This window comes from Balaenoptera musculus, chromosome 8 (genome assembly GCF_009873245.2).
Source record: "Balaenoptera musculus isolate JJ_BM4_2016_0621 chromosome 8, mBalMus1.pri.v3, whole genome shotgun sequence".
NCBI lineage: Eukaryota > Metazoa > Chordata > Mammalia > Artiodactyla > Balaenopteridae > Balaenoptera > Balaenoptera musculus.
Genome location: NC_045792.1, coordinates 42,672,912 through 42,694,332, shown reverse-complemented (window position 1 = coordinate 42,694,332; position 21,421 = coordinate 42,672,912). Strand labels below are relative to the sequence as shown.

The 21,421-nt window shown below is 35.0% G+C and overlaps 1 protein-coding gene across 2 annotated transcripts in view; it reads right to left on the bottom strand.

Moving 5' to 3' along the window:
- The window catches only part of NOX4 (NADPH oxidase 4), a 142,965-nt gene that overhangs the window by 32,237 nt on the left and 89,307 nt on the right, over positions 1–21,421 (bottom strand). For both annotated transcript variants that reach the window (XM_036862588.1, XM_036862589.1), the window contains one exon: positions 6,287–6,368. In XM_036862588.1, coding sequence (XP_036718483.1) covers positions 6,287–6,368 — 82 coding nt within the window. The remainder of the gene's footprint in view (positions 1–6,286; positions 6,369–21,421) is intronic.

Sequence of the window (21,421 nt, the reverse complement as noted above, 5' to 3'; positions counted from 1 at the left end):
TAGCACTTGTCAAGATTTTCCCCAAAGGGAAAATTAAACTTTACATGAATTGCCTAGACAGGAAGGCACTTTATCTTCTCTTCTCCCATTGAATTTAGTACTTCTCTATAATTTATAAGACTTATCATATTGTTATAATTAATTTCTCCATTAAACTTTGATTCTACTTTTCCCCCATGGGACTCTAGGTCCCTCAAAGCCATATACTATGTCCTAATCATTTTTGTATTTTCAGTAATTATGACTGCTTCTGGTGCATGTAGTTTTTCAATAAATATTTGAAGAATGGAAAAATGGACAGATGAATAAATGAGAGGCAGTATAGCACAATTAGGTATAATTTGGGGGCCAAACAGACCTGGGTTTGAGACCCAGCTCTGCCATGTGACTTTGGATAAGTCACTTAACCCCTTTAAATTTTAGTCCCTTAATCTGTAAAATCTGTAAAATTGGGAAAATGGTCCTACCTAACTCATAGGGGATGCTAAAGATTAAATGAAATAATGCATATAAAGCACATAACACAATCTTGGCATGTAAAAAGTGTTAAATATTGCTATTTTTTATTATGAGTGAGAATAACTTCGCTCAGGTAACAAATATATTACAAATGTGCAGATTGAACAAAAATTACTGAAGTGGGAGGGAGGGTCTCTGGAAGAAGAGGAACTCAAAACTTTCTTTGGGAAGAGAAAGGAAGACAATTTGGAGAATAGATGACATCTGGAAAGGTCATCTGAGGCTCTGCAATTTAAGTATATTACTCAATATCACTGTTTTAAGCCATTTTTAAACAGCCCATTGGAAATGACATTGAGTTGAGACATTGCTTTTATTGTCCAAATAATCAAGGTTGTCCTCTGGTGGCAAACCAAGCCAAAAAGAAAGAGCTCTGAATTTTGTCATAAATAGTATTCCCCTCTCTAAACAGTTCTGACATTAAGCATTCCAGAGAATTTGATCTTTATGAGAACCAAATAGAGATACGTGACATTTTATTACTGTTTTCCACAATATTTTTATACGTATTATGATTAAACTTTCAGAGCCATTGGAATATGTTTTGCTGGCCTAATTGCCAACATGGTTGCAAGTCATTTGTGAGTAAAATTATGCCAAATGTCTTCAACCATTTTACATCCCGAAGCTGCATTTACAAGGATAAGAATATTTATAGCTACCTTCTATTCTAAATACATTATAAACCTAAAGCCTTCACAGTTAATAACGATGATGACAGCTAAGAAATGAGCAACAAAACTTAAGCTCATTATCTCCATTTCTTTCCTCTAACCTATGAATCAATATTTACTTTGTATTAAGTATGCATTCATTTCCTGCTTTTCACTCATCTGTCTATTTCTGACACATCTATTCCTGCTCTGCGAATTTTCATGGTGCAGCGTCTTCTATGACATTCTGATGAGAATGGATGTGCCCGGTTTTGGCAATGGGTCAACTTTGAATTCAGGAATGTAAGAATGTGACTAATTAGCATTATTATATTTTAGAACAATGTTCCCCAGCACCATCGCAGGTAACATTTTTTAAAAAATGGCTTTCCCTTAAAAAACACACGTACACACACATTTCAAGAACTAGTCAGTTCTCTTCATGAATATTTTCCCTAAATAAAAGACACCCTTTTCCGTGTTTCATTATCTGTTAGGTGTCTCGATAAGATGCTCAAGATTATAGGGACACTATGCTCACTAGAGAACCCACCCCCAATCCAAATTACCACAGTCCATTCATCAGCCTATATTAACCAGTGTAGAGTGAGTCTCACTTAAAGAAGGTCAGCTACATTATCCTCTGTAAATATCACTCTGTAACACCACGTAATATAGGGCAAATAAGTCACTTCTTAACCCATATTTTAGCTCTTAAAATGTATTTCTCACAAATGGAGTCTATATTCAATGAGTCAGTAAAAGAATCAGAATAATCTTAATAATCTTAATGTAGTGCGAAGAAGATGTGGCACATATATACAATGGAATACTACTCAGCCATAAAAAGAAACGAAATTGAGTTATTTGTAGTAAGGTGGATGGAACTAGAGTCTGTCATACAGAGTGAAGTAAGTCAGAAAGAGAAAAACAAATACCGTATACTAACACATATATATGGAATCCAAAAAAAAAAAAAAAAAAAGGTTCTGATGAACCCAGAGGCAGGACAGGAATAAAGATGCAGAGGTAGAGAATGGACTTGAGGACACGGGGAGTGGAAACGGTAAGCTGGGACGAAGTGAGAGAGTAGCACTGACATATATACACTAGCAAATGTAAAATAGATAGCTAGTGGGAAGCAGCCGCATAGCACAGGGAGATCAGCTCGGTGGTTTGTGACCACCTAGAGGGGTGGGATAGGGAGAGTGGGAGGGAGACGCAAGAGGGAGGGGATATGGGGATATATGTATACATATAGCTGATTCACTTTGTTATACGGCAGAAACTAACACAACATTGTAAAGCAATTATACTCCAATAAAGATGTTAAAAAAAAAATAATATGGTTATATCTGTAAGTGCCAAAAACTTATCTGGTAGAATTCAGCAGCCAATTCTATGTTTATTAATATAAAAACATGATGTCATTTACTATAAAGCAGATCTGGCTGCTGAAATTTTAACGAGATACAAATAAATTAAACTCTCAAACAATTACTAAAAAAAAAACTTAATATAAATAGGTATACTGCATTGTGAATAAAAGCAACAAATACTAACGGTTTGATTAAACTTTCAGCTTTCTAGAAATCTTTGTGTGTCACAAAATTACAAATTCCTTGACTTTTAGTTATCTTCAATAATGAATAAATGAAAGTATATCTGAGAGTGAATATAAATGAGAGAAAAAATGAGAGTATTAAAAACCATGAATAATACAAAATTAGTTTAAATTAGGTCTAGACACACAGATTCCCTGCCCACTTGTATTTACTAATTGGCCCTTACCACAACTTTCTCTTCTACCGCAACATTCTTTAAGTGGGCATTGTTTACACACACAGAGTTTTTGCTCCTATGCCCTTCCCTGGACCAACTCAACACTGCCTAGGCACAGCACAAACAGAATTATATTATCCTTTCTCTGTCCCCCAGCATCTCCTAAAATTCTGCCAAACTAGACATTAAATCAGCTATGGGAAGATGAAAATGCTTAATATTCTGTAACTTAAATAAACTAATTGTATTTTATCCAGAATTTTATGTAAATATTTTCAGCCCCAGAAACCTTTAATTAGCATATTTTCATTTGATAGTTCAGAAAACTGAAGCTCATAAAGATGTTAAGTGGTCACCTAAGCAGTGCCTCACATCAGCATCTCGCAGTAATTTAGAAATATTGAATAAATAGTACTTCCCTAAATATTAATAAGGGTGGGTTGACGAAAGTATCTTGGCATAAAAGCTATCCTGCAAGATAAATGAACAACCTATTTCCTACGGTGTTTGGAAACATGCAAATCTAGTTAATTCTAGATGCAATTTTAAATAAATAGCAATAAATAACATCTGCAGCTAAAATGCAGTATTTACTATGTGTCAAGCTCAGTTCAAAATATTTTTTTATTACTTCATTTAATCTTTGCATCATGCTTGAGTGGTAAGTATTATTATCTTCCTCCTTTCACACAGGTGGAACTGAGGCATAGAGGGTTAGGTCACCCAGGTCACCAAGTCAGCAGGGAAGGCAATCTGCTTCAGAGTCTGCACACTTAACTGCCGTAATACGGTGTGTGTGGCATCAATGGATGATTTTTATTTCTTTAATCTGCAGATGTCAAAAAGTATATCTACTCCAAGGGTTAGACACTGACAAAGGATTGTCACATGATGTCTGTTAAATATTAGAATGGATCACATCACTATCAGAAAAGAAATCTAAGAACAAGAAGGATACTTGTAAAATGATACAGCTAAGGAAACCTAGACTGCAGACAGATTACCAGCTGAGAAACCATTGTAAGTCTCCTTTAAACAATGGTGTCAGTCAGACAGTAAGCCTAAGAGGCAGAAAAGCAAGTATCACTGGCCCCTGCAAATAGCGGCTGTGGGCAAAAATACTGATAGACATGCATGGATCTCTTCAGGCACCTCCATGCTCCCTGCCAACATGAACATGAGTAATGTACCCATGCAAGGCTTGTCCAGGCACATGTATGTCCCTGTGAGTACTGGGAGGAGATTGGAAGATTATTGCTAGAGATTAAACCTGGATTAATATCTGAAACAATGAACAGATAATTCAGATTATATATTTATTTTGTGACCAGAATTAAGTAAATATTATCATAGCTATGTAATCAGGGAAAAACTAACTCAGGTGAAGTTCAGTAAATACTTGAATAAACTGTCAAACTGAGCAAAGAATGAATCATTTAGCATCATGATGAGTTTTGATTAAATATGTGTAAGCCAAGCTCTAATTCTTTAATTTGGTGACCGTTTTTTCTATTTCAGATAACAGTTTATTCATTCTTTAGCCTGTTGCATGCTAGCTAGTAAAGAGAGTCAGATTACTCAAAAAGTAGAGGGTACTCCAAGCTTCCACAGGAAGGATCAAGATACCAGCATACATCAGCTTTTAGGGAAGAGAATACCTAATAAAAGCCTGGTACTTCCTTATTCTCTGGGAAGATGAGGCACACTGCTTCAATCAATTAATACACTTGTGGCATCTAAGAAAAAGTCTATCCCATTTAAGAAAGAGTTATCAAGATGCTAAAGAAGAATAAATTCCTGAAATCATATCTAGCATGTGGTTATTTTGAAAACCACTTATTAACATAGGCAGAACACTCTATGACATAAATCACAGCAAGATCCTTTTTGACCCACCTCCTAGAGAAATGGAAATAAAAACAAAAATAAACAAATGGGACCTAATGAAACAAAAGCTTTTGCACAGCAAAGGAAATCATAAACAAGACCAAAAGACAACCCTCAGAATGGGAGAAAATATTTGCAAATGAAGCAACTGACAAAGGATTAATCTCCAGAATTTACAAGCAGCTCAATATCAAAAAAACAAACAACCCAATCCAAAAATGGGCAGAAGACCTAAATAGACATTTCTCCAAAGAAGATATACAGATTTCCAACAGACACATGAAAGAATGCTCAACATCATTAATCATTAGAGAAATGCAAATCAAAACTACAATGAGATATCATCTCACACCAGTCAGAATGGCCATCATCAAAAAACCTACAAACAATAAGTGCTGGAGAGGGTGTGGAGAAAAGGGAACCCTCTTGCACTGTTGATGGGAATGTAAATTGATACAGCCACTATGGAGAACAGTATGGAGGTTCCTTAAAAAACTAAAAATAGAACAACCATATGACCCAGCAATCCCACTACTGGGCATATACCCTGAGAAACCTACAATTCAAAAAGAGTCATGTACCACAATGTTCATTGCAGCTCTATTTACAATAGCCAGGACATGGAAGCAACCTAAGTGTCCATCAACAGATGAATGGATAAAGAAGATGTGGCACATATATACAATGGAATATTACTCAGCCATTAAAAAGAAACGAAATGGAGGTATTTGTAGTGAGGTGGATGGAGTTAGAGTCTGTCATACAGAGTGAAGTAAGTCAGAAAGAGAAAAACAAATACCGTATGCTAACACATATACATGGAATCTAAAAAAAAAAAAAGGTCATGAAGAACCTAGTGGCAAGACGGGAATAAAGACGCAGACCTACTAGAGAATGGACTTGAGGATATGGGTAGGGGGAAGGGTAAGCTAGGACAAAGTGAGAGAGTGGCATGGACATATATACACTAGCAAATGTAAAATAGATAGCTAGTGGGAAGCAGCCGCATAGCACAGGGAGATCAGCTCAGTGCTTTGTGACCACCTAGAGGGGTGGGATAGGGAGGGTGGGAGGGAGGGAGACACAAGAGGGAAGAGATATGGGGATATATGTATATATATAAGTGATTCACTTTCTTATACAGCAGAAACTAACACACCATTTTAAAGCAATTATACTCCAATAAAGATGTTAAAAAAATATATATATATACATATATAAATAAATCCTTACATTTAAAGGATAGAAAACAGGAAACCAGATGAGGGATTAGCTGTGAAGAGCCTGAGACATTATAGTGCAGGAGATGCTCTAGTTAGTTAGGTTAGGTTTTTCAGGCCTTTTCAGAAATCCTGAAAAGGAAACATTTTTTCTTTGCCCTCCCAAAGCTCGCCCATCACTACGCCCATTCCCTTCACAATACCTAGGGAACTCCTATTGCTTACTTGGGATAATTTCTAGATTGAATGAAGGGCAGAATCTCGGAGTCTTGACTAGATGGAGGAAGTAGTAAATCTCGAAATCGTTCTGTCAAAAGAAAAATAAACAACAGGCTATGAAAAAAGTCATAAAATAATTTCAAAATAGAATTATTTCCTATTCTTTTAATTTCTTAACTATTTTGACTGCATATCTTGTATTAGAAATTTACGCACCATTTTATGTACTACCAAAATAGGTTTTTATTTCACTTCAATGACTATGCCTATTTTTCTAATTAAGATATCATAACAACTGCATATATAAAAATAGCAAGTATTCATTAGTATAAACTAATACTAAAATCTTATAATTGAAAGGTTAGAGGAAACATATATGACCAATAAATATACCAAGAGATGCACAAACTCATTAGTAACCTGGGAAATGAGAATTAAAACCACACACCATAAGATAGCATTCACATTATGTGGCATTCAATCGACAGAAATTAATCTCACAAGACCAAGTGTTAGGATTGTATCAACATAAGCTCTTATGTAATTCTGGTGGAAATGCAAGTTGGTGCAATAGCTTTGGAAAACAATTCAGTATTATCTTTTAAGTTTAACTTTTGCATACCCTATGAGCCAATATTTCCTTCCCTAGGTATATACTCTGCAGAAACTTTCAAATATGTCTCAGGCAGCAAGAAAAAGAATAGTCATAGCAGCACTGGTCAGAACAACATAAATGGAAACAACTCAATTGCCTAGAAACAGGAGAATGGATAATTTGTGGTATATTCACACAATAGAATATTCGTTGAAGTGAAACAATGAATTCAGTTACAAATAAAAACACAGCGAATCATATTAGTATGATGTTGAGTGAAAAAAATACCAGCAGATTACATATACAAGAATATTATTTTTTGTTGAGTTAAAAACTAACTAAGCAATGTGTTATTTGGGTATGTTATATATGAAACAAAGAAAACCAGTGAAAAAAGGGATGATATAAACAATTCAGGACAATGGTTACCTTTTAGAAGGAGTGAGGGGATGAAATAGGAGAAAAGCAAAAAGGCAGGTGAAAGAAATTGTTAATAAAGTCATATGTATTCATTATAGCATCATAAATCAGTTTATGAATGAATGAATGAGAGCCAGAAATTGTCCAATGATGACAGTGGGTCATGAACCAAGAATTTGATTAATACAATTCTATACTCATGAATTCATAATGAAAGAAAGAGGGAGAAAGGGAGGAAAAGAAAGAGGAAGAGAAAGAGACAGGGAGGGAAGAAGTGAGACAGGAAACAGAAAAGAAGAGAAGGAAAAAAAGGAGTGTGGAGAAAGGAAGAATCCTCAGTTCTACCTTAGAAATAGTTATAACGAAAAGCTATCTGCACTGATAGAGTAATCTATCACTCTAATACTGATCCCACGTTTCTAGGATTAGATAGTCACTATCTCTAGAGTCATCCCTAGGGAAGGCTTCCTTGATCCCTCCTCTTTCTTTCTTTCTTCCTGCCAAATCTGGAATAGATGGCCCTGCTGGGTACTCCTAGTACACTCTGTGCTACGCTGTCATAGAATCTATCATATTACATTTTTACTGTTATATACATTTGTCTATCCACCCCTCCCCCTCCTCCTAGTAGATGGGTATTGTGGCACCAGGATGCAGAACACTATCTGATACATATTAAGGTGTTAGATAAATATTTGTTGAAAGACTATTTCCGACTTCCATTTTTACTGGATACAGAAAACTGCTTGCCAAGGTTAACCTTAATGCCTTTTAGAAGAGCCCCACTGGTCATCGATCAACCATAAAAAGCCAGGGGACCTGTACTCTAGCCTTGACAGAGTCACACTATCAGGCTGAGAACAGAGTACAAAGCTGAAACGCTGCACTGCAGTAAATCCATCACTAGCAGAAGGTGAGCAATTTCCACAAAATACTGAAAATCTACACTTGATGATGACTCACCCTTTCCAGGCTACTGAATAGCCAGACGTCAAACATTTGTGAGTACAGGGGTTACCAAGTATGGCTGAGAAGCGGGATGTGGATTTTATCCTCATATTTATTAAAATAGATCGAATCAGATGTTTAGCTGACCTCTACTCTGCATTTTGTTTTCACCACTCTGATAGTTCTTACAATACGCTTGGAGAGGAACTAAGAAAATTCAAACAGAGGTGGCTGTATCCTACAGTCTACAAATCCAAGAAAGCATACTTTATTTTTTTCTCCTTTAGGCACACTTACTCTTTAATTTTTCATATTTTTTAAAATTAAATTCTATTATTAACTGATATGCTGCTATTTTTCATCAACAAAATTAATGATTATTTCAATGAATGACTAGTCAGTTTTTCTGACGACATGACCCATGCTTTTCAGTCTACTTGCCAATTTATGTAGCATCCCATTAAATGAGTGATTTGCAGTGTTTCTCTTTTTCCTTCTTTTGCCCCCCATTTATGCCTTTCCTAAAATGGGTCTTGAAAAAATAAAACCAAAACCCAACAGCAAATATGAACTTTACACATCAAGTAAAGAACTGTTCAATCAAACAGCTATATTCAATATGATATATCCTTGGGTGCTGAAAATTAATATCACTTCAAGTTTTACTGAATGTTTCCCAAACTGATTTAAATGCAAAGAAAAACCAGAATTACTAATAAAAATAACCATAATATAATACAGCTATAGATTATCCTTGCTTATATAATCATAAAACTCATTTGATTGTAAATCTGGAAGAAAATCTCTGGAGATGACATTATACTGATAGGACTAAAAAACAAACAAAAAACCACCCCCTACACACACAGCAAAAGTAGCATATAAGAGATCATTTATTAAGCTACCCAAAATATGAAATCTATAATTAGTATTCCTACATCTGGAGCATCCTTTAATCTGAGTATCATAAATTCAAGGAATACCAAGTGAACATGAAGACTCTTGAGTAGCTAGTACGACTGTCAAAAAAAAAAAAAAAAAAAAGTTCACATATACACAAACAGAAAATATACACAGTACCTTAAAACTGTCCTTTTAAAATTTTCTATTATTTTTTTTTAATTTTTCTGAGGTTTAATTCATTCTAAGTGTCCAAATTTTCTTTCTTTTTTTTTTTTTTTAATTTATTTATTATTTATTTATTTATGTCTGTGTTGGTCTTCGTTTCTGTGTGAGGGCTTTCTCTAATTGCGGCAAGTGGGGGCCACTCTTCATCATGGTGCGCGGGCCTCTCATTATCGCGGCCTCTCTTGTTGCGGAGCACAGGCTCCAGATGCGCAGGCTCAGCAATTGTGGCTCACGGGCCCAGTTGCTCTGCGGTATGTGGGATCTTCCCAGACCAGGGCTCGAACCCGTGTCCCCTGTATTGGCAGGCGGATTCTCAACCACTGCGCCACCAGGGAAGCCCTAAAATTTTCTATTTTTATACCATATTTATAAATTCCTAAATGAGAATAATTAACTTTTTCCCATAAAAGTATAATGATTGCTTTTTTTTCTTTATGTGAATAAAAATAAATGATAAAAATTATCTTTAGAAAAGTCCAAGTGAATGAAAAATTGTTTCAAATGCTTACATTAATCCTTCTTTAGTCTCCTAAATTTCAGCTATTTAATTAGCATCCCATTCTTTATCTGATGCTAAGGAAAAGACCAAAATAAATTGACGTTTCCTTGTTAAATAGCAAAAATTCTAAAATAATGCTTCTTTTCTTACAGTAAAATGTCACACCAGCTGATCTGCTTTCTCAGTAGGCCCAAAGTCTGTTTCTTAAGAAAATGGCAGTTATCCAAAAACTAGAGCTCAGTCCTTTCACAGGGCTTCTTAGAACAATTTCATTAAAGCCACTGAAGAGAACCAGAGGATTTTCTGCAAAGTGATATTTTGATGAGTTGACTAATGATGTGATAATGTCTGACCATAATTTTCTACCAGTAGGGGATATATCTTAATTAACACAAGCTTTTGTAGCCTTTCACCCACTGTTTCTTTCTCTCATTCAATGAACAAAAGGATTCTCAGGCAACCAGACCTGGATGACATGCTGCACACAATTACATTAATTTGGGTTCCCTGGACAACCAACTGTGAGACAATATACTTATTTATTTGAAAACAAAGATGAGAAAACTAAAATACTCTTTCCAATTTTAACAAACTTTTTTGTACATTTACTGTGACTCAAATTCTTTATTTTTCCTTTAGTGGAAAATAGGCAATCTGCAATCCTCCCCAACATGCAGAATGTAACAAAAGCAATAAAAATTTGCATAGCAACAACAAACAGTATGCATATATATTCTTGGAATGAGAAAAAATAAAGTCTTCTCTCTACCACTATAATAATAAGGAAGAAAAAAAGCAAAAAGCACAGTCAGCAGGTAGCCTCCAGCTGTCAGTTACTTCAGAGTCTGCCTTAGGTGCAGGGGAAATGCCTTTCCCAGAGCAGCTCAAATCCAGTGACTGAACAAGGCAGGGGTAGTTTAGCTGTACACAGGCAACTCTGATGGGCAAAATTTCCTCCAAAACTTCCTGCCACTTTGGCTGAGGCTTCATAGAGACTACATGGTGGTTCAAGTTCTTCCTCTACCCAATTTCACTGCCTTCCTCTTCCCTTCACAGGTGTTGATCCCTAATAAGCATTTTATATTCACAAATTATTCTCAGAATCAGTTTCTGGTGAACCCAACCTGCAACAGGTGGGCTTGACAGACCTCCACTTTGTACTTAGAGCTCGTAACTAAGAGTTTGCATGCTGCGACTAAGAAGTCCGCATGCCGCAACTAAGAAGTCCGCATGCCGCAACTAAAGATCCTGCATGCCGCAACTAAGACCCGGTGCAGCCAAAATAAGTAAATAAAATAATTTATAAATAAATAAACATTTAAAAAAATTAAAAATAAAAGTAAATATTAAATTTATTTGTCTTTTTCAAGAAAGTTGGTGATGAACATGCAACTTGAACAAAGTGTTTGTATCTTGCCATCCATCCTGGAAGCCATAACAATTTCACTGAACACATGAAAACACTCAAATCTGTTGATAATGAATCAGCATCTACTTCAAAAGTTATTCATTATTTTATGAAAAGACTGGTCCAATGATGATAATTTAACACATAAATATGTAGAAGGTGCAGTAGGTGATCAATGTCATGAAAAAAAAGTAACTTGACAATAAGTGGGATCCAGGTGGCTTGGTCTTTGTGCATAGTGCCAAGCTATTCATCAAAAGATAATAAAGCTATTCTAATTTTATAGAACTGCTCAAAAACTGACCATTAATACATGGGAAGGTGACTTGGAGTGAGAAGAGATTATATTCGAAGTGTCCACAAACATCTTAAACTCTCTTACCCTCCTTCCACTGATTGTCTATCTCAACATTCTCTACTGCAAGGCAGAGTTTATCCCCCAAGGGTCTCTAACTTGTATTTTCATGTTAGGAAGAACAGGTACTTGTTTCATTTTTCTTTTTCTCTCCTAACTTTCCTTTCTGTACTCAACTTCTTGTTCTTTCTTCTTCTTGCTCTTTTTTTAAAAAATGAAACTTAATCCCTTCCAATGAAAATTCTTCTCTCTCACTTCTCTAGTCATTTTCTACCCACTCCATTTACTGTATCACAAAAACCCAATAATATCAATAGTTCCCAAAGACATCCTTTTCTTTGGAAAGGAAATTATACAGAAGAAAGGAAGCTGGTCAAGTCCATGTTCTGGTTAGTGAGGTAGGGACTGGAGGCGAGCTCTTCAAACACATACACTTTGACAACTTTTATACAAATACAAAAGAATGGGGTCTACCTATTGGAGTTAAAGAAGAAACAATGGCATGGATGAAGAGGTAAATTTAGGACTAACAATAAGACATGAGAAATGTTCCTTTTTACCTAGAAGTACAAAACACCAAGAGTAAATTATGAAAAAAAAATACAAAAGAGGAGAAAAAAAGGAGATTATATTGATAAGGGGATTCTGACAGTGGCTAAGTGTATTTATTCAATTCATGCATTCTGGAATTAAGGTGGATTCAAAGACCCACTGGGCCTATGGTGATACAGACTAAAGCCAAAACTATTAACTTCCTATAAGACCTTACTGGTCTACTGTAGTAAGGTTTTGGTTCCTAAGAAAATGGTGTCACCTTAGAGTCAATGTTTAGTTCCCCCAAAGTTGAATATTTCTTTCACCCACACACAGTCACCCCGCCAAATGGCTCCAAGCACCCTGCCAAATGGCTACAGGGTAAGAGGATCATTTAATAGTTTAATTTTTGACATGTAGAAGGGTTTTTTCTCAAAGGGACTTAACCATCCCTTTATTAAAGGTGTTCACAATCTATGAACTGACTCAGATCTAGGAACTGGATGAAGGGCTGTGACTCTCTACTGAGATGATTCAGGTTATGCCTCTGTTTGCCAATCTTTGAGTTTTCATTTGTACAAATCAAGTAAGACTTTACTAGGCTGTCCATCTACTTGAGTCCTAAGGACACCATGGTCAGTCAACACCAAAGATCTCAACAGGTCAATCCATTCTGATCACTGCTCTGGACATGCTGCCCATAATGGTAACCACACCCAGCTTGACTTTATCAGTTAAGTGCTGCCCCATAACCCCTGCCTCTCAGGGACCTCATCATCTCCACTGAGTTCAAGAAGCCCAATGATAGCCTCTCTCGTTTGTCATTCTCAGCCTGCAAACTGTCACCATAGAGCTTTTCAAGGGTTCTAGAATGCCTATCACCAATGTACTTCTCAAATCTGTAGTGAAAGCATCGTTCATGGGAATTTAGTTAAGGGGTTGATAGCCATCATATATAATAAGTTCTCTTCAGCTTTCCAATCTCTCTAAGGTATTGGAAAACTTCATCTACAATATATCTAAGAAGTCTATAAGCATATATACCAAAGAGTTAAGAATAAATATGGTTAAGGATTTGAGATGGAAGTTTAAAAGGCATTAACTTTTATTTTATCTGTATCTTGTTTGTATTTTAAAGAGAACTTATATAAGAGTAATCATTTTTAAAAAGATAGATGTGTATACTATCACACACACACACACACACACACACACGCCTTCAAGGGTACTTGTCATTTACATTCCCTACAGTACAGCTTTTCTAACACTATCCACTCCTCTACCTCCTGAGGAAGACATAACACTGATGCAGAAACAGCATGCATGCAGGCACACACACATACACACATGCTGCTTAAAAAAGAAGGTACAAATTAATATTTCCCATAATATTTAGGAAGTACTACTTAAATATACAAACAAAATTTGCATATTTGAAAATATTTTTTTCAGCAAACATTTATGATCATGTACTAAAACTAAGGCACCAAGTTAGGTCCTCAATAAACTAAAAGTCTAGTAAGGAAGACATATGTGTTATCAAAAGAGATGTACACCGCAAATAAATAAGTGATAAACGTGTACTCTAACAGTCCAGAAGAATAGAACCACCAACTTTGCCTGGATACATCGGTAATAAAAAGCAAAAGAGGCAGAGAGGTTTTATAAAAAAGTGAAAGAAACCAAAAAGAATTCCTTCTTATCCATGACGTTAGATGAAATGAATAATTTTGCTAGCATATTTGCTGTCTTCTATATAATCAGTTAAAGCATCCTTTATTCATTTATTCACTCACTCAACAAACTTCCATTAAGTACCTATTATTTGTCACACACTATGAACAAAACAAATTGCAATTCTCAAGGGCAGCCCTGTTTATCACAAGGAAATGCCAGGACAACAAAAGAACTGCAATGCAATTACAGTCATGATGGGGCTCAGGGCAGGCTGCCCCAGAATGTGCCACTTTGGCATGTGGATTATTCCAAGCTGAAGACAATCAAGGCCCAACAGATGCAAGAAGAGCTTCTTACCTCCCGCTTAACTACCTAAAAGAATTTAGATAACGGGCCTTACCAGGAAGAGAGGTATTACCAGCCATAACTTTTTACATCAGAAAGACTTATCTGCATGGCATGGGAAACATTTATTTACCAAACATTTGCTCTTCCCATCTTCCTGTGAATTGTCTTCCTCCCCTTTGAAGACCCCTACCTGCTTCTCCTTAGCTCAGCATGGCATATAAGCCTCAATTGCCTAACTGCCAAGAAGCCTAATCTCTTTGGGGTTCCCATACATACAAAATTAATTTTTTTTTTCTTGTTAATCTGGCTAAGGTCAATTTAATTATTAGGCCAGCCAAAGAATCTAGAAGGGAAGAAGGAAAAAGTTTTCCTCCCCCTATCTACTTGAAAAAGAATTTAGAATGTAATTGCAACATTACTTAAAGAGGGAAAGAAAAGCTGTTCTCCTAGGGATTCAAAGAAATTAATGGTTTGTCAAAATTTGGTGTTTTATTTTCCTTAAGAAAAGAAACATGCGCACTAATCTTAGAAGAAACAAATTACTTCAAAAAATGAGAATTAAAGGGCAAACTTAGAGAGAGGTACATCCATACCAACTAGAAAGATACGGAGTATAAACTTTCCTTTTCTGAAAAGTTTAAATCAAGTAAGTGTTCTTTATCACCATGGTAACTCAGTATTGAATAACAATAGTTGCTATTTAAAATATTGCTTTCAAAGCAACATCAAAGGCTTTCACATTAATACCATTTTAGATAAATCAGAAAATCTAGCTGCAGAGCAAGAATATTTTCCTATTAAAGATATAGACAAATCTTCTGTTGATAAAATTCAAATGGAAATGGACTGAGATTTTAGAAGAAAAAAACAATCAGCTGCATGCTCTGGTTATATAAAACTACCTTCTCCACAAATATTAAGGCCAATATCAAAGGAATACAAAAAAAAACAGAATCTTATACTTGTCTTATCCAAGGGGGGAAAAAACAAGTCCACACTTGTAACTCAGAAGATAAGAACATAGAGCACAATATATACAACCAGAGCTAATAAATAAATACGAACACTAATAGGTGCTAGAAAGAAAACAAACATAAAAACCCCATATTTGGCATTTATCCTCCACAATATTCCCTGTGAGATTTTCTCAACTATCCCTCAATTAATCTGTTATCATTCCTACCCTATGTGGAATTAAATTATCCACATTTTAGGATATATTTCTCTGAAAAGAATTATACAGCCTTACATCAGCAATGAGCTGGTAAATGAGAAAATTATATCAATGCAACAGGTTGTAGGTGAGGAAACTAAAAAGCACACTGCCTGACTGACTGGCCCAGGGCCATATGGCTAGCAAGAGGCAAAGAGATTTAAAAAGAAAACAGAAACAAAAACAAACCCCCAAAACTCACAGTCAAGTGTTCTTTCCACTGCATTATATTGCCTCATTCTTGGGAGAGAAAATACTGTACTCCCCTTTCCTGGCCTCCCCCTTCTCTTATTTTCTTCTTGCCTAAGGATTACATAATAAGAGAAAAATGCAGCAAGGTCATATACAATCTGTGTGCCTCCACACCTGGTACTTTCAACAGTGTAAGGTCTGGAGGTAGGCCATGCAGTATTACACAAAGAAAAACTATTTAATGGATGCTTTTATTTTCAGAGCAAGCCCAGTGATAAAAGTCTATTCCTTTAATATTCATTATTCTAGTTCCTACTTGTTAAACATACTATTAAAAAAAAAATCAAAAAAATCAGCTTTTGAAAGAACTGCAAACAGACTTGTTGGCCTCTAAATACATCAATGAATCAATGTCTGTAACTGGCTTTCTTATAAAATATGAGTTCTATTGCCACTGAAGCTAAATACAGAAATTGACAGGGTGAAAAAAAAAAAAAGAACAGAGGTTTAAGGAAGGTGAAAGCAAGTAACAGAGGCATTTTCAGTTGCACACATTATTGCTACTAAGCTTTCCACAATCTACCTCTTAAGGAGAATGTTTTCTTTTCATTTGTCACAGCAAATGCACTTTTTTGACAACGTTGGCGTTCAACAAAAGAAACACCTCAAAGTGATCAAGGCTCAGCTTGATACTAATTCAGTCCCTGCTTTCTGCACAAACTCAATACCCCCTGGGTGCATATTCAAGGAGGAATAGGCAATTTTATCCAAAGAAACTGGAGGGTTTTAAAATCTTTTTATGAAGTTCTAACCTAAAACCCTGGGCAAACAAAATTACTGGCATGAAATACATGGTCCTTTGAAACCTATCAAAACCAACCTTCCAGTGGGAATCTTCTCTGTTCTTAAATACAGGACCTCCTGGTCAAAGACCAAGCCTATGAAATGATGGATTAGGGAAGAGCAACAAGCAAATATATGAATTCACTTCCTTCATGAGATTGTTTCATTGGGTAAATTTGAGTTTCCCCCCTTCTCTCTGGCTTTGTTATTGCATGTGCATTTCCGATGCCAGGATTGCTTGTCCTTCTTTTAACCAAATCCTGTCCAAGATTTCAGGACCAGCTAAGATTCCCATTCCTTGAAAAGGCCTGCACAAACTATGCCTACCAGTGATAACCTTTGTTTTTATTTTCAGCATAATAAGGTTAGGTACTGGAGCAGAGATTCTTAATCTCCTGTGGACTATACAATGAAGTCTAATTTGTTTGGCTGGGTGTTGAATATTCTTTAAACAACTGGCTCTTACATATCTCTGCAGCCTTATCTCCTAATATTTCTAACTATGAATTCTAAGCTCAGCTGCATTAACATCTTATTGTTTGCTATGACATCATGCCTTTTATGGCAATGTGTTCTTTCTTCCAACAGTGTCCTTTTCTGCCTAGAAAGCTCCTACTTTAACATCTGTGTTCCAGCCCAAATGCACCTCATCATGCCCACATAAATTTTCTGATTTCCTAAGGCAGAATAAGTTAAATCCTCTTAAAGAACCCTAGTTATATATCCATGAGAGAAAATGTCAATATTTTGCATCCTCACCAGCAATAGATACTATCAATAAAGAAAATCTTTGTTAATTGATAGATGAAATATGGTATTACAGTTATTCTAATTAACATTTGTTTGAATATTATTATGATCTACTCTGTTCACATAGTTTATCCATTTCTTTTTGCAGCTTATTTCTTATTGAACTAAACAAGCTCTTTATATATTGAAGGTTTTAGTGTGTATTTACTATAAATATTTTTTGGTTCAATTTCCTTTTATTTTTTGGCATGATTTTAAAATTTTTATGTAGTTAAATCTACTTACTTTTCTCTGTGAATTCTTCCACAATAGAATGCTCTTTCATATGGAGAGTTTAATTTCTATATTTTCTTCTGATGCCTTTACAGATTAACATTTTTATGCTAAAGTACTTAACCTATCTGGAAGTAATTTTTGGTCGTCTGAAGTAAAGATTTAATTTTTTTAAATAGTTAAGTGCCAAATGCTTTAACTATTTACAAACTAACACTTCATATTGATTTACGGAGCTTCCTTTATCATATGATATATATTTTCATGTATCAAAGGGTCTGCTTCTAGGCTATTTTCCTTTGTTAATATATTTCTTGTCACTTTTGCTCTAGTGCCACAGTGCTTAAACTTCCTGAACTTTATAGGAGGCAGTGTAGTAAATTATAAATTAGCACATCCTTTAGCATAATATGAGCCTGAGTTCAAATCTCAGCTCATCCACTTAATAGTTTCATGTTCCTAGGCATATTATTTAGCCTTGTAAATTCTTAGCTTGTTTGTAAAAATCATTTCACTTTATAACATGTTTAAATAGAGCCAGTCCTATCTTGTTATTAAAATTTTTCTAGATTTTCTTGTTACTCATTTTTAATTGTTTTCTTATTCAGTTTGTTTACGTAAAACTTCAAGTGCTATCAGAACTTGAGTTGAGATCAAGGTATCAATTATCTTGTGTTTAGAGGTTCAATTTATTTTAATAAAAGTTGCAAATCAGTGGCTTAATCTTAAAAAAAAAATAGTCCTTCCAATGGTTGACATATTTGGCTATTTATTGACCTCTTTCACCTTATAAATTTATTTTCCCCTTCTGAATATTTATAGTAGTTTGTTTTCTAAGAACTAGGGGAAATTGTGCCAAGGAGACAAAAAGGGAAAACAGATGGATTTGTTTTCAGATATTCATGTGAGCCAGTAAACGTGGTTGAAAAAGTCAAAAAAAAATATTATTTTTCTTCAAATAATACTATTTTTGATCTTGAGTTCTGATTTTAATTGAAATTATATTAAGGCTGTAAATTATTTGGGGAAGAATTAAGAGTTTTAAATATTTTGCCTTTATATCTAAAAAAACTGCATGTCCCTTTCAACTTTTCTATTCTTTAAAATAAATCTTTAATTTTCTTTACATCACTTGATTCTCAGTTCTCACTGAAGTTATATCATTTCTTTTTCCTCTGTGACTTCCTCTTAATATGGAAAAATAGTGAACACCAAATGGATGCCTTTGATAGGCTTAGGAAATTTTTTGTTAGAAGTTTACATCATACAGGCCAAGACCTCAAATAAATAAATAAATAAATAATAGATACAATTAAGAACTTCTTTTTAAAGGATGATTTGAAAAATATTGCCTCTGTTTCTGCTCTGTGGAAGAAACAAGAATAGGAATATTTATTTATGTAAATTGATTCCCAGGCCTAAAAAAAAAAAGAAAAAGATAAATTCTCATTTCTATTGAGTTTGCATCTTAACCTTGTTTGTCTTTTCCACTATGTTCGCTGAAAACTCTGCAAGTCTGTATGGTTGAGTACTATATCTCAACCAGCAAGGACATGATATTCCAAACCACCACTGAACAGTCCACCATGCTAGCAGCAGCAAAAGGTTTTCACTGTTATTGTGAAATTGTAATGTCAGAGGAATACATCACAAATAAGAAGAAGGGGCTGGGAGAAGAAAGGATGACAAATCACTTGACTATTCCTGAAGGACAGTCGAACCCTTAAAATGTATTTTCTTATTTGCTCCAATCAGAGGCATAACGTTCTGCTACATATTGTCATTGAAAATATTGGAATATGCAAAGTTTTCTATGTGGACCTTCTTGGCTTTCCCTTCCTTCTAACTATGTGGGTAGCCACATCTCAAGACATTTTACTAGTTTCTCAATACAGTGCCAGCAAAAAATAAGATTGCCTTCTGTTATTAAGCTCTTCATCACTCTACGACAGACCATTTTAACTTTTCACTTTATTATCTATCCAAAGTGCATCTCTTGGTGTTCCCTAGCATTCCATGTCCATAATTTGTCACCTCCAAATTTTCTCAAAATCTCATTTCATGGAAGAGTTTAGTTTTTACATTCTATTTATATTTGTTTATGAAATCCCACCCTTCTTCTCTGTTAAAAGTTCAAAAATCATAATAAGGGCAATAGCATTTTTACTAGACTCTATTCCCAAAGTTCCCTTACTTGATTGCCTTTGAATCCGTGGAAGATAAGTATATTCCTTCGGGATTAACATACTTAATGTCTTAGGTGTGTTCATTTGGATGACCCTAAAGAACACTGTCTGTATGATTATAATCCATTAAGTTACAATTTTGCTTTAAAAATTACAATTTGTTTAGAATACAGGAACTATATGCATTTAGCTTCCTTTATAAAGTGCTTAGCAATCGCATCAAACGAGTACTTAAAAATGTTCCTCATGATAATGATAATGGCACAGAATCCTTGTCTTTTTGGCTTTGGAATTATTTAGTCCATTACCACCAGACTAGCTTGGCAAAATGACCTATTCTTTCTTGACCACCCAGTACATTACTGTCATATTTTTGACATTGCTTAAGAAATTATGTTACCAAGAAAATTCCTCACTATTCTTTTTTTTTGTTTTTTGGCTGCGCGGGAGGTGGGATCTTAGTTCCCTGACCAGGGATTGAACCTGTGCCCCCTGCAGTGGAAGCACGGAGTCTTAACCACTGGACCACCAGGGAAGTCCATCACTATTCTTATTTTCCTTAATATTATATAGTAAATCAAGCAGAAAATAGTAGGTAACAGAGAATCCAAACTTAGGAACAAACAGTTCATAACAAAAACATAACAATCCAAGCAAAAAACCCACTTTGCTATAATAACTCTACGTCCAGGTCCAGAAATTATATTATTTGCTTATTTTCAAAAATAAGAAGTAAAACTTTTTATTGGATAAACACCCCCAAATTTTGTATTTTCCTTATCTTTGGTGTAGTAAGATAACTGAACTAGAATAAAACTTAATGAGTAGTGAATTCCAATCACTTACTAAGCAATCTCTATATTTTCTGTGGCATTATAAGTGAACTATGATCTACTAAAAAATGACAGCATAGATTTCATGTTCATACACCAAGAAACCAAGGGGAAAACAATTTCTCCTCGCTCCTGAGAAAGATGGGCATTTATATGGTAATACAAATTTCTCATTTCCCTGATAGAAAAATTTCCTTGACTTCTGAGACTATGAAATATGCAATTTAACCACAGCTCATATTTATTGAATGATTTATTATATTGTGATAGCAAATGAGTTATGTTAAATTCCATTATATTAGCTAATTAATACTCCTCAATGATTTCCACATAGACTTACATGGCGCTCGAGTTATAGTGTTTCATTATACAAATAATACATACTTTTTAGGACATAATATGTTAATCCTCACCCTTCCCTAGGTAAATAGGTATCTATCTATTTACCTAGATAGATACACAAGTAATTGCATATGTATTTGCTACTCATCACCCCCCGCTAATAAAAGGACAGATCAATATAAATTCAATCCCTATCAGAGTTCTGGGGCAATTTAGAAATAGGAAGAATTTAGAAATAGGCCCATTTGCTATGTGCTTCTCTTTGTACACTAACTCTCTCTACTTAATGGTCTCCGCTTTACTCAGTAATTCACAGCAACCTCTACCATCCTCAAACCTCTTCTCTGCATTTTCCCAAAAAGGTGGTTTTTATCAAGTTAGCAGTGATGCCCTCCCAAAGTTATTGTTCAGTCCTACTTCTTTGGTCACCATAGACCATTCCCTCCACAGAACATTTTATCTCCTCAGCTTCCTTGATGCTATGACAATCCTTTAATTTGGTTTCTTTGTTTCTAACCTGGTCTTTCTCCTTTCCAATCTGTATAAAAAACCAGCAGGGGCACCCATATAAAGTACAAATTTGATTTCAGTTCCTGT